Raw genomic sequence first — 13,678 nt, 5'->3', positions numbered from 1 at the left:
TGCAAACAATAACTCGTTAACTGTGTACACTATAACATACAGTTATTTCATTATGTGTGTAAGGTATACTGTGTAATTAATTTAATTGAGCAGATGAAATAACTTCGCTTGTCTAATTCTGGTAGGAGCTTTACGTTTGCCCAGTTATGAACAATATTTCCTTTTTTTCTTTAGTTTTAAAGTATATATATACTGTATACTGTAGAGTATATTTCTAGAGTGATAAAGAATAATAATTAGTTTAAACTACAACCTTTACCTCCTCACTCGTACGATTTTTTTTTTCCCCTTCCTTATATTTCAGATTTAGTTTGTCTCTGTTAAGATTGTGTCTTGCCAGGGCTGTCTCCACCTTGTCCTCTGTGTATCTATTACTTCCACACGTTGGATTTCTTTAACAATTGCAGTTCCACATCTTTGCAACTTTTTTATCCTCACTGTACTTAAAGCTCCTTTTACTGAAACTTTTTAGTTCTGTAATTATTTAACAGGGCTGGAAAACTCTACTGCTCGATCCGTCTAGGCCGAGTGGAAGATTGGGGGGAACATGTGGAGGTAATTAACAGCAGCTGTAGCAGACCTGTCAGTCAGTGTTCTGCTCCGCAAGGTCACGCCCCATATAGCGTTGCTTAGTGCTATGCAAGGCATTGTGGGGTACGACTTTGGGAAGCAGAAGTGTGAAGACATTCAGCACAGCTATGATCTTTCCTGCACCAGTTTCTGCCATAGATAAATTGCTTCCCACATTGGACCAGGGATATTTTTCCAGCCCTGCTTTTTAATATTACTACAAAACTCACATATGATGCATTTTCTTACCCTCCTAGCCATGCTATAAAACAATGAACTAACAGATACCCTCTTCAAGTCTCCCAACAACTTGGGTTGGTAAAGGTTTGATGCATCCAAATCAATGTTGCGTTATATTTTAATGTATTCTAACTTATATAATATTTCTGTAGAGCACTGTATATGTTGTTTTTGCTATGTAAATAAATGTTTAAAAAAACAGCAGGTCAGAGGACAGACTGCAGATAAACTATTTGGATTACAAAGTATTATTTTCTTATGCTATTGTAAGAATTAAGGAGATGGTGGATAAATCCATTTGTCCATTTCTGTAAGGTAGTAAAATCAGAGCAGGATGTAATTTTACCCCAGGAGGACTGGATAGACTGGCAACTTGGGCAGGTAAATTGAAGATGAGGTTTAATACAGATACATTTAAGGTTATGCATGTGGGAAGCAATAATAAGCAGGCAACTTACAAATTAAATGTGGCAAAATTAGGGGAATCCTTGATGGAGAAGGATTTAGGAGTGCAGTAACTGTATTCATGCAGTAGCTGCCAAGGCAAATACCATCTTATCTTGCATCAAACGGGTAAGGCCGAGTCCATGGTGCCTCAGCCCATGCGGAGGCGCGCTGAGGCTGAGGGAAAGCAAGTGCTTTCCCTGGCCTTGGTTAGCGTGCCGTCGGGGGGCGGGCCAGTGACGTCACGGAGCTGGTTCGCCCTCATTGGGCGAACCGCTCATGTGACCGGCCCTGCGCTCCCATGAGCGCGAAAATTTTACATTTTACTAAGACTTACGCTTCCGCACACTTGCGTAAGCGAGCCCCTGCTAAAGCCGCTCTCATTGCGGCTGCAGGGGCTCACTGCCGAGCAGCAGCGCGCCTCAGCACGGGCGCTGACCATGCCTGAGGCCTAATGGATGGAAGGCAAGTAAGTATAATTATGCCCCTCTATAAAGCATTAGGAAGACCACAGCTTGAATATGGAGTACAGTTTTAGGCGCCACTCCATAAAACAGACCTTATGGAACTAGAAAAAGTACAGAGACGAGCCACCATATTAATGAAGAGGATGGAAAATGTGACTTATGAGGAGAGGCTAGCTAAATTAGATTTGTTTACATTCGAAAAAGGTGTCAAAGAGGGAATATGATACCTATTTATAAACATATTCTTGGTCAATATAAAGAGTTTTCAAAAGAACTATTCATCCCAAGGGCAGTACAAAAGACACAGGGCCATCCCTTATGGTTGGAGGAAAGGAGATTTCACCAGTAACAAAGAAAAGGGTTCTTTACAGTAAGGGCAGTTAAAATGTGGAATTCATTACCCATTGAGACTGTGATGGCAGATACAATAGATATCTCCAAAAAAAAAAGTTGGACATCTTTTTAGAAAGGAATAGGGATTTACAAAATAAGTAAACCTGGTAAGAATGTTAATCCAGGAAAAATCTGATTGCAGTTATTTGAAGTCAGGAAGGAATTTATTCCCCCCCCCCTATGAAACATCATTGGATGATGTTTCACTGGGGTTTTTGTTTGCCTTCCTCTGGCTAAAAATACTCTAAATACAAATATAGGATAAGTATCTGTTGTCTAAATTTAGCTTAGGTTGAGCTTGATGGACATACAGTATTTCTATTTTCACTCATCTACTATAACTATTTACCTTTATCAAAACAAATTTTGGGGGGAAATTGAATGGAGAATGAAGAAGAAATCAGCAGTTTATTTTATTTGTTTCAGCAATCAAGTATTTGCAGAGCTGCTGTACATTCTGGTGTAATAGACAACGACGGAGGATGGGTAGATGTCACAAGGCAAGGAAGAAAAAATTATTTCATCAAATCACATAGAAATGGAGTCCAATCAATTGGGTAAGCTGTTAAAAAAATGAAGCAATCATAAAGGCTATGGGATATTGCAGATTTCACCACTTTCTGTTGATATTAAAAAAAAAATTTTGTCACAAAGAATTACACTTTTATCTCAAGTTCATTGCAAATCAATATGACTAGTGTTACACCCTTCCCCCCACTCCCCCCTCCCTGGGAGATTTGCAGCCCCAGTGTTGCCAGCTGCAGGTGATGGGTCGTGGTGGGGGGTGTGAGGAAGCTTTAAATAAAGCATAATGCTTTTTTTCTAAAGAGATTCAGAAAACAGTAACAACTTATTAACATGAATAACTTCAGCTAAAATGTTTAACTTTTTGCACCAATTAATTTAAAAAAGAACTGTAGCTGATTTTTTTTCTCTCCCAACAGCAAATATCAATCTGCAAATTCTTTCACAATCTCTAAAGTTGCTTGTGAGTATCTTATTCGCGCAAAATTGATCTATGTAATATGAATAATATTATATTTCATAACATATAAAATGTATTTATATTTTTGGTTTTGTTGTAGTTCAGGCTGTAACATGTGAAACAACAGTGGAACAGCTATGTCCTTTTCAGCAACCAGCTGCACATTGTCCCAGGTGATTATCAGTCGTTACCATTATATAAATACTTTTAAACATATTATGTATTCATATATTTTGTCTGTAAATATTGGTTAGTCAATGGCATGCATTTCTACCAAGTTATGATACAGAAGTCACATGCTAATTATAATGTACACTATATATAGTACCAAAAACAAGGTTGTTGCACTGTCATCCCCAGAAGACTGGTTCACTAGAGGAAGGAAGAACTACAGATCTCTGAGCACCTGGTAATTTGCTCAAAGTTAATTGCATCTCAGATACTTTTGTAGAATGTGAGAACGTTAAAAATATATATACAGATGTAGTCAAAGAAAAACAGTTGGCCACTTCCATTGGTAGCAGATCCTATGATCCTTTGAACATGTAGACATCTTGATCCAAAATGGAGAGAGATTTAATTTATCCACACTACAATGCAGGTGTAATTTAGACATTGCATGTTAATTGCATTGCTAATTAATCAGTGGTGTGCCAAATTTTGCTGAAAATGTAAGCATTTTGATGCCGCTAGTTGCTTTGCAGTAGTGTATTAAAATGATTATGCGTACAGTATGTTGTTGGTAACATTTTATAGATTATATAATAAGAACTGTTGAGAATACTGCTTCTTGCTCAGCACAGGCCAAAAGAAATTTCACTTTAGACACCTTACCGAGTATTATTTATCATAGTAATCAAAACATATATCCACTGATTATAATATTCCACTGGTACATACTGTAGTGAAAAGAAAGATAACGATAGTGAAGTTTAACATTATTCATTCAAATCCTTATTTGAAGTTTTCTGTCAAAGGGAAATTTGTACGTTTATCTTTCAAAGAAAAATGTGTAAATTATCCATGAAATGCCTTTGAGGCAGAGCGGATAGCTCCAAATTCCCTAGCAGATGGAATTTGAAACTGTTATTTGTTATGATTATATGTCTGCTGAAATCCCCTCCTACGCGCAGGTTTTTTTTCCCTGTGGCTATTTTATGTATTTTGACTTACAGTTCGCTGTAGAATGAAGTTTTAAATTAAGTAATTTGATACATACTCCATTTTTGTTGCTTTTTTTTATCTGTGGTTGACTATAGAAACTATATATTACAGGAGCAGTTCATGTTCTGCCTCCCCCTAGGAAAATTAATATGTTGTAGCATGAAGCAATAGCGATTTAAAATGCACCCATGCAATCATTTGAGCATATAGTTTACAGAAAAGAAACCTAAAAGCAATTATTTCCTACTTCAAGTAATTACTGCCCTACACCTTTTCTGTCATGTCTTAAATACAGTACTTCCTGGCCCTCTACAACACCACTAGAGAAACAAAATGTATGGGGAACACATATTCTTAACCTTTTAGCTGCCAAACTTGCCTACGGTGCAATGTATATCTGGCATTGAAAGGGCAAATGACTTACTGGTGGGATCCACACAAAGTGAACTCTGCAGATCCTAGAACATGCTTAAAATGTCTTCTTGACCCAAGTTATTAAAATTAAAATCCTCAAAGAATTGATTTAATAAAAACACAAAGACGTGATCTTATAAATATATACCTGCCCACTTATTTTTTTATTAATTTCTCCTTGGAACTTACAGATATAGCCAGATTTACTGTCCCCGGAACTGCGGTAAGAAAAGCAGAATGCCGGGTACATTAGCGCTACATGAATTAGATTAATAGATAGACTTACAGTATTTAGTGTACAAAACTCTACCTACCTTCACTACTAGCAGATAACGAGCTTTTTTCCTGGACCAATATAGTTACTACAACTCTACACTCAACTGTTTGACAGCAATATGCAATACAGCTTCGCTGTAATGAACACGACATTTAATTTCTATTTAATACTTTGAATGTTTTAAATGTTTAACATATTAACCCAATGTTTGTTATTTTTTGTGGAAACAACCAAAATTCATATTGCACCTGACAAATGAAAATGTATAGATTGTGTTAGGTTGTCTATCACAATAGCATATGTTGTTAATGGGTATGTGCAGCTGTTATGTGTCACTGTTAATTGTGTTTTTCATATATATAATACAGCTGGTTAATTTTTTTACTTTAAAACTTTACATATGGGCGGATGTCATTGTTATAGCTTATCTAGAACTAAACCGAACTAGGCATTAACCCAGCAGTGCACAAACTGGGGGACACGCCCCCAGGGAGGGTGCGAGATTAACTGCGGGGGGGCGCGAGGTTTACAGAGGCCCAACGTGCTTCCCTAAGGGACTTAAATTAATACCCGGGGAAGCGGCGAAAGGCCTCTCTAAACCTTACTTACCGTGGTTCAGCCGGCATCTGGAGACGCAACGCGGCGTCATGTGACATCACGTTGCTATGGACACATGATGCCCAGACGCCGGGAACCACGGTAAGGAGGAGGGAGGGAGGGGGCCGCGTGGAGAGCAGGACAGTCGGCATGGGGACGCAGGAGAAAAAGACTGCGCTCCCCTGTGTTAACCTACATGGCAAGTGGATTTTGTGGCCGTATTGATAACTACAGTAGAGACTGCGACTATTCTAACACAAACCAGTGGCAATCACCAAAAAGACCCAGAATAGCCTGAATACATGCCTTAAACGTGCCTTAAACTAGCCCCAGCATTTCTGCATTGATTAATGGCCTATCAGATTAACAGCGGGGGTCCCTGCAGTCCCATTCAGACTGAATGGGACTGCCCGGGACCCCTGCTGTGTTAATCCTATGGGTCGTTAGTCAATGCAGAAATGCCTTAAATGTACCTCAAACTAGCCCAGCACATACCCAGCACATACCCTGAATGTAACCCGGCTAGTTTAAAGCAAGCGTTAGGATAATCGTGGCCTCGTCTGTACATGTATTTTAATTTGATTTTAAAAATCTTCCGAAATTGTAATATTAAAGAAATGCTCCTATTTTAATGTTCTTATTTAGTTTATAGTATTTTTTGTTATAATTCTGTATTGCATTTATGGCATTGTAGTTGGAATATTCTTTAAACAGAGAAATTATTTTTCCTAGGGTCTATTGTCCACGTAACTGTGCACAAGCAAGTCCACATTATGCACGTGTGTTTGGAAACCGAATTTACAGTGATGTAAGTAGCCTGTTAAAGCAATGCATGTATTATGAAGTAATGAGACGATTATTTAAATAACTTTATGATCAAAGTTACAGTATACAGCACGTCAATCTGATCACTAATCAGAATTATGTTACTCTAGAAAACATTGGCTTTTTATTATTATTGCAGCAAATACAGTACATTTGAACATCTCTTTGCACACTCCATCTGCCTTTTATTACTTACATGTACATTATTCCTTGTTGTAATTATTTACTGAAACCTTTGTTTTTGCTTACTGTATGTACCTTGGAATACACGTTGATGTTGCTGATTTATTTATCTGTACATTAAATAATTATTTCTTAGTATAAGTTCATATGTAATTCAAATACAATTCACTCTTGCAGAAGAAGGGAAGCCTTAGCAGTAAAACATTTGCAGACAAACCAGAACAATTTTACAGCTTGTATATGCCCCTTGTGGCATTGGCCAAGTCACTTTATCTTCCTGTTCTCTAGGCACTAAATATATTTTGTACGCTATTTGTGGCAGAAGTATGTTGTGCCTGTAAGTTCTTCTGCGTAAGATTCTGCATACACTTTCAGCACTGCATAAGAACTATTGTTACAAAAATAGTTTTAGCCTGATTACGGCCTATTTGTGGATACAATTAATCTGCACGAAATGATCTGCTCTTATTAGCTTTGTCTGACTCTCACTAAAGCTACAAGTTCATTGTGTACGACATTTTTTACTTTGAAGTAAATTAGTCTACAATTTTGCCACAACAGGAATTCTTCCAATTAGCAACGTTAAACACAATAGCGGATTGACCTTGTTTTAGATGTCAACAGAACTTTCATACTTTAAAGTATTGCAACCTTTATGTGCGTGGGGTTTTCAGATTATCAGATTATGGGGCCTATGCAGAGAGCAGCGAATTTTAAAAATGGCGAATTTAGTAAAAAGTAGCTTTTTTGGAGAGTTTTATTCTCCATATGCAGAAAAGTGCGAATTCTGCTATGTTTAACATGGATGCGTGTGGCGAGTTTAAATTGGCGAGATGCGCGCTTCAGAAACGTGTAAAAACAAATTCGCGCCTTTTTTTTCCCATTGCAATGGCCGCGAGCGGCAGCTTCTTGCCAATTTTTTCTGGCGAGGCAAAAAGGAGACAATCGCGCCATTTTATTGGCGCGAACAGCCGCTAGATGCCGTTCGCGGCTCTCTGCATTAGGATATTTTTAAAACTGGCGTGATTGAGGTTCTCGCCAGCCGCGAGGCGAGTTTTACAAATAGAAAAGAAAAATTGGCGCGTTTTTCGGAACTCGCCATTTTCTGCTGTTTTCTGCGCGATTTTCTCCAAAAAATGGCGAATTTCGAAATAGCGCTGCTCTCTGCATAGACCCCATACTGTATGTCATGAACCTGTTGCAATAAAAAAAAAAAAGAATGATAAGTATCTAACATATGCAGATATAAAGCCAACAGTAAATAGTTTTGTTCTAAATAAAATTGGACCATGTACTTATAGACTTGAACTACAACAATAACTAGTGATGGGCATTAAATAGAAAAGTGTAGCCTTATTTTGGGAACCAGTCTGGAAAAAAACCATTTATAAAAGATATGCAGACTGATCTGTAAGAATGTATATTATACACTTGAAATCTTATTTTAATTCTTATTTTTTCTGTTAATTGTTTATGTACGGTTGTCAGCACTATTTATAATACATCCTTTGTAGAAGGTCATAATCTAATCTCCCGTTTTGGTGTCAGGTTAAAACTTTCAAACATTGTTTTAGTGGTTTAATATAAAAAGCACAAAACCCTGAGATGGGTCTAACTGGGGTGTTCCAACTTCCAATTCAATGCATAATTTATAACCTTACAATTAAAAAATTGCTCTATCACAGGATTCCTTTGGTATAATTTGTAATTTAGTGGTAAAGCACAATAAAATTACGCATATTTGTATACAGTTAAGTCTTAGCTAACATGAGTAAATAACACTTTTATTATAAACTACTAAAAATGATATAATTGACAATGATTGTTCTTATGTTTTTTTCTCATTCTGATTCACTGAATTCACCCTTTTTCTTTATGGTCCTAATTAATGCAACACATTCACTGCTTGACTGACAGTATTGTATTCCCAAAAGGGAAAACAGATCATTTTGGTTGAATGATCATGATATGTGTTATTCCTTCAATATTTCAGTCTATACATAAGTACAAATATGTAAACATGACATTGCAGAGTAGGTACTAATTCAGGGTTTATACTTAAAAGTAATGAGCAAAAAGTTAAAGTATCAATTGGGAAATGTAAATTTGTTTCTATAAAATTAAAATGGTTCTCCCCCTCCAAAAATATATTTTGATCGATATTTCTCAAAAGAATGACACCGGGCTACTGTATCGTGTAAATAGGATAAAAAAAGGGTAAGTAAAAATACCGTAAATAGTGTAAAAGCTGCATTTAAAATATATGAAAGATGTGCAAGTATAGGTGCACGTTTAACAAATCTGCAGGACAAATATCATGAAATGTAACTAAAAAACCTTTCACTTCTAATCATTGCCTACTATACAAAACAGTGCTTGTATAGTGCGATTTTATGGCTTGACTGCAAGAGACTAACTTTTGTTCAAAAGGTCTTTGTAGAGAAATGATATGGTAGTTTAGAGTTTGGGTATTTTGCTGAGTAGTAAAAAGAAGGAAAATAATTAAGCAGCTGGGTATTTAGATTCCATGACCTGTAAAATACTGACGAATGCCAGAGGGTTTACAACACAGCACTAATGCAAAGTCATGTAATACCGTATGAAATGTTTATACTAACTTGCAAAATACATTAAGCTGTCTATACATCAGCACTGATAGTACAAGCTAGGAACATTTCTTATAAGCGTTTGTGTTTTGTTACATTTAGTATTCACTTTTAAAGACCTGTATAAATGTACTTGCTTTCATCATTACAATAAAGTAGTGATCTTACGCTAATAGACCTACAGTAAGAAGCAACATATATATTTATATACCATTTATACTAAAGAGATAAATAGAGCTGATTTGTACTGTACCTCATTCTACTACTGTGTGTACTGAAAGGAAAGAGTCGTACATTGCTGTACATATTTGTGACTGCCTTCTGGTGCTGGAAGATAAATCTTGGCCCATTCATGTAAATGGTCTGGAAGGGGGTTGCATGGTATAGCACTGCTGAGTAAATAAGGGCCTACATCTTTACATTTAATTAAAATGACTAAAAGTTAGGAATTAATACTACCAGGGTTTACTCTTTTATATCAGAAGTTTTTAGTTTTAAGAAATCGAATAATTTATTCTATTAAAGGTTTACCAGTGTACAGGCCGCACCTCCTTCTCTTACCGTTGCTCCTCACACCTGGAACGATCTACCGGAGGCTCTCAAAGCTGCCACCAGTCTAAATTCTTTCTAAACTAAAGAGGTCTTTTAATCTGGTCTGTAACTGTTACATATGCCTATAATCATATATTATCTGTAACTGTTCATGCAATGCCTTTACATGTTATGTATAACCCTGTTGATTTAATGTAACCATGTATTTGTTATCATAACTCTATGCCCGGGACATACCTGAAAACGAGAGGTAACTCTCAATGTATTACTTCCTGGTAAAACATTTGATAAATAAATAAAAAGGTTCTACAAATTAGGAAGCCTTGCCAAAGAGCAAGATTGTGTGAATAAGGTAGTAGAAGTTAGCTTTTCTCACTCATAAATTCCATGAGCTGCACTAAGGTTAGATTCCCCTGGCCATAGAACTATATTATAAAAAAAAAAAAGTATGCTTAAAAAAAGAAAGATATACTTAATCTAAATGTTATCTTAATTACTGTTGTGTTCAGTGCAGTATTCTGTAGAGGCACATGAAAGCCAAAACCAAGCACAAAAAATATTTTTGTTTCCCCCAGATAATAGCACCATTCACTCCAAATACTTCCTGTGAACGTTTTTAAATAGATGTTTTGACAGTTGAGTGTGGGGATTTTAGAATATCCTTGACATCTTTATAATCCAGTCAGAAATCTGCTCTCGGTGGCACCTGTCGGGTTAAAATAACAGGGTATCCATGCAAAGTGCACTCTAACGATATATGATACATGCATCTGATTGAAATACCCTGTAGGCTTTCACCAAATTTCTCCAGACAAATGTTTTGTACATGACATCCTATTAAAAAAGTTACCTTTTCTTGACTTGGAGTCTAAGATTCTATGACCTCTGGCAGTCAACTGAAACGCTAGATGATAGCCTTGAATGTAAGCTGGTCACATTTACTTAACAATATCTGTTTAGAAGAACTACTTAGATTGAGACCAATAACATTAGCTGTTAGGACACATCCTATATGTACTGATATGTTCAAACTAAAATGAAGACAGAACCAAGAATTGTTTGTCTTTAAATGTTAAACAAACATTTATCTTTTTTTTTAGTTGATGTTTTATGTTCTCCAAGATGTTTTTGTTCAGTAGAGAAGCCTTTTAAAGAACATCCACTGCGTCGGGTTAGCATGTTTATCACTTTATTTTGTATTTTATGCATTGTCAAATATATCATGGAAATACAGCATATTAAAATCATCAGGCCCTTTACAGTGCAACTACATGCCCCTTGCAAATTAAACTTTGTTCTCTCCTATTAGGTCGAACCTTTGACATATTAATCTAATCGACATTTTCATATCGCACATTTGAAGGATTGACCTTTTTCTCTGTTTTAAGTAGAGGATAGTCTGATGATTATTCAGTTTCAGAGGTCTTCATCACACCAAACTTCTTTTCATACTGAAGAAAAGTTGTATTTGAACACAAATATACTTATTTAAAATTAAGGCTTCATTATAAGCCTGTTATTGATACAGATTCTTTAGACGGAGGAAAATTGATCTGCACTTTTTTATTACTATTACTTATAGATATCTAGCATCTGCAAGGCAGCACTGCATGCTGGTGTAGTTCGCAATCACCAAGGAGGCTATGTAGATGTTATGCCAATTGACAAAAAGAAGCATTATGTTGCATCATTTCAAAACGGAATATCTTCAGAAAGGTATGAACTATTGGAAAAAATAAAAATGTACTATTTTTGGATTTCATGTAATGATAACTTATTGGTTCAAGGACCACTCTTGCTTTATATCATATACTTGATGTGTTTTTTCCATAATGTCTCTATCAGGAATGGTCTCAGTGGTGATCCATATTTGAAATGCCAGTCTGAAAATTAATGTAGATAATACAAATGTAAACCATGTTTTAACAATACTTTAAAACAATTCACGCACATACTTTATACTGTGACTGTTGCAAGGTTGGAATAGACTAGCAATTGTTATTTATAAAATTGTATAACTGCTGGTATTACTGGAGTCCCGGAGCCGTGGTACCATAACTGCTTGTCTCCTGTAATCTCATAAATCATACCCTAACAAGCTGCTTATAGGTCAAAACCGCTCTGTGGTTTATTTCTCCTACAGTGGATAATGCAATATTTGCCTTCCTTCCTCTAAGCATCTAAAGATTATTTTGTTATGGGTATGCGAGGAAAAAAAAAATGCTAAATATCTGCTAAAGAGCACACTGTCCATTGGAGTATTGGTCATTTATCTGCACTAAACAATTCTGTTGTAATGTCAAACGCATATCACAATGCAAACTAGGTTAGTCAAATATAAAAATATTCTCCGAACTGCTCACAAAGCGCATACAATTCTAATTGTTCCTCAGTTATATAGATTTATATAAAAATATTACACTGCATTGGTATTATTCTTTACTATATAATCACACAAGCATTGATAATGTATTTAATGATTACCTTGTGGATGTGCTTGTTTTTGATTTTTACAACTACATTGAAACCTGTCAACAACAATGTTTTTAGCCCCCATTTTTAACAGAGTGGGAACTGGGGGTTCCCCTGAGATAAATCCCACTGTTTTTATGGGTTTCTGAGATATTTACTGGTGTATATTTATCTTTACATTTATCTTTCCTGTTTATTTTTATTTTTTTATAATACCGTATAATTAAATTATAGTAGCTCGCCAAGAATGGTGGTACTGAGAGAATAGAAGCTGTGTGGATTACATGACTGTATCATGTACAGGAAAAATGTATCAATATATTTGATTACCTTTTATCCTCACAAACTACTATTGATTTACATTTTGTTATTTTGTTTTTCAGTTTACATAATCCGACGGGAAGCAAGGCGTTTAGAGTGTTTGCTGTCATTTGAATGCACCTTCAAAGATGAGCACTTTAAAAAATGACAGATCATTGAGTATATGTTTTAAAGTTTGTATAAAGATATATTGTTATTGTACAGAACATAATACCAAAATTGTATTAACCCAAAAATGAGTATGTGGATCCTGGTGGGTAAATTCGGTAATATGAATATTGGCACTTTTGTCAGCTGTTAATTCTTGATATATTTTGTAGCCTCTACCCTAATTCATACAAGTTTATATTCTATTCAATATTGTTGTTATGTGATGACACTAGTTTATTCAAAATTGTATTCCACAGTATAGGCAACTTGAACATATAAAGAATCCACAATATATTAAATGCAGGCTTCACTCCAAAACATATCCAGAAGCAGCCACAAGTATTACAACTCTTGCCTTGGAAATTCTGGGGCAGTCTCACAGTAAATGCCTCAACATTGCCCCAACATTGCTGCAACATTGCCCCAACATTGCTGCAACATTGCGGTGAGATTCTTAATGGCCCATCGGATTAACACAGCAGGGGTCCCTGCAGTCCCATTCATTTTGAATGGGACTGCAGGAACCCCCGCTATGTTAATCCTATGGGACATTAAGAATCTCACAGAAATGTTGAGGCATTTACTGTGAGACTGCCCCAGAACCTCCCAGAATTTCACAGGTACAAGTGTTCTAATACTGGTGGCTGCATCTGTAAGTACGCTTCTTGTTCTAAAAAAAAAAAATACGTTTAGTCCTTTTTAAACTTTTTTAAAAGCATAATTAAGTGATAAACATTTCGGGGGGGGCGGGGGGGGAAAGAACGGGATCTGCCATTTTGCAGATGTTGTTTATGGTACAGGATAAAAGGAAGTTATATGTATCCAACACTAATGTCATTTTACATACTGTAACTTTTGACTTTCCATACATGACAGAAAGATTTCTAAGTCATCTAGCAGACTAGACACTTCTAACACGTGATACTGTAAACCACTGCTAAAGAAACTCTTAAATGACAATTTAAAATGTAATTCTTATAAACACTTCTTGCTGCTGTTGCCAAATGGTTCGTCACTG

General features: G+C 36.0%; 1 protein-coding gene across 1 annotated transcript in view; it reads left to right on the top strand.

The window, feature by feature from the left end:
- Nucleotides 1-13,121, top strand: part of CRISPLD1 (cysteine rich secretory protein LCCL domain containing 1) — a 69,118-nt gene extending 55,997 nt beyond the window's left edge. Inside the window, exons 10-15 of the mRNA XM_075583189.1 lie at nucleotides 2,541-2,671; nucleotides 3,059-3,102; nucleotides 3,200-3,272; nucleotides 6,284-6,359; nucleotides 11,300-11,433; nucleotides 12,573-13,121. Of these exons, the coding sequence (XP_075439304.1) occupies nucleotides 2,541-2,671; nucleotides 3,059-3,102; nucleotides 3,200-3,272; nucleotides 6,284-6,359; nucleotides 11,300-11,433; nucleotides 12,573-12,624 (510 nt within the window). The 3' untranslated portion in view covers nucleotides 12,625-13,121. The remainder of the gene's footprint in view (nucleotides 1-2,540; nucleotides 2,672-3,058; nucleotides 3,103-3,199; nucleotides 3,273-6,283; nucleotides 6,360-11,299; nucleotides 11,434-12,572) is intronic.
- Nucleotides 13,122-13,678: the final 557 nt, after the last annotated feature.

This window comes from Ascaphus truei, chromosome 2 (assembly GCF_040206685.1).
Source record: "Ascaphus truei isolate aAscTru1 chromosome 2, aAscTru1.hap1, whole genome shotgun sequence".
Taxonomy (NCBI): domain Eukaryota; kingdom Metazoa; phylum Chordata; class Amphibia; order Anura; family Ascaphidae; genus Ascaphus; species Ascaphus truei.
This window is presented reverse-complemented; position numbering and strand designations above follow the sequence as displayed.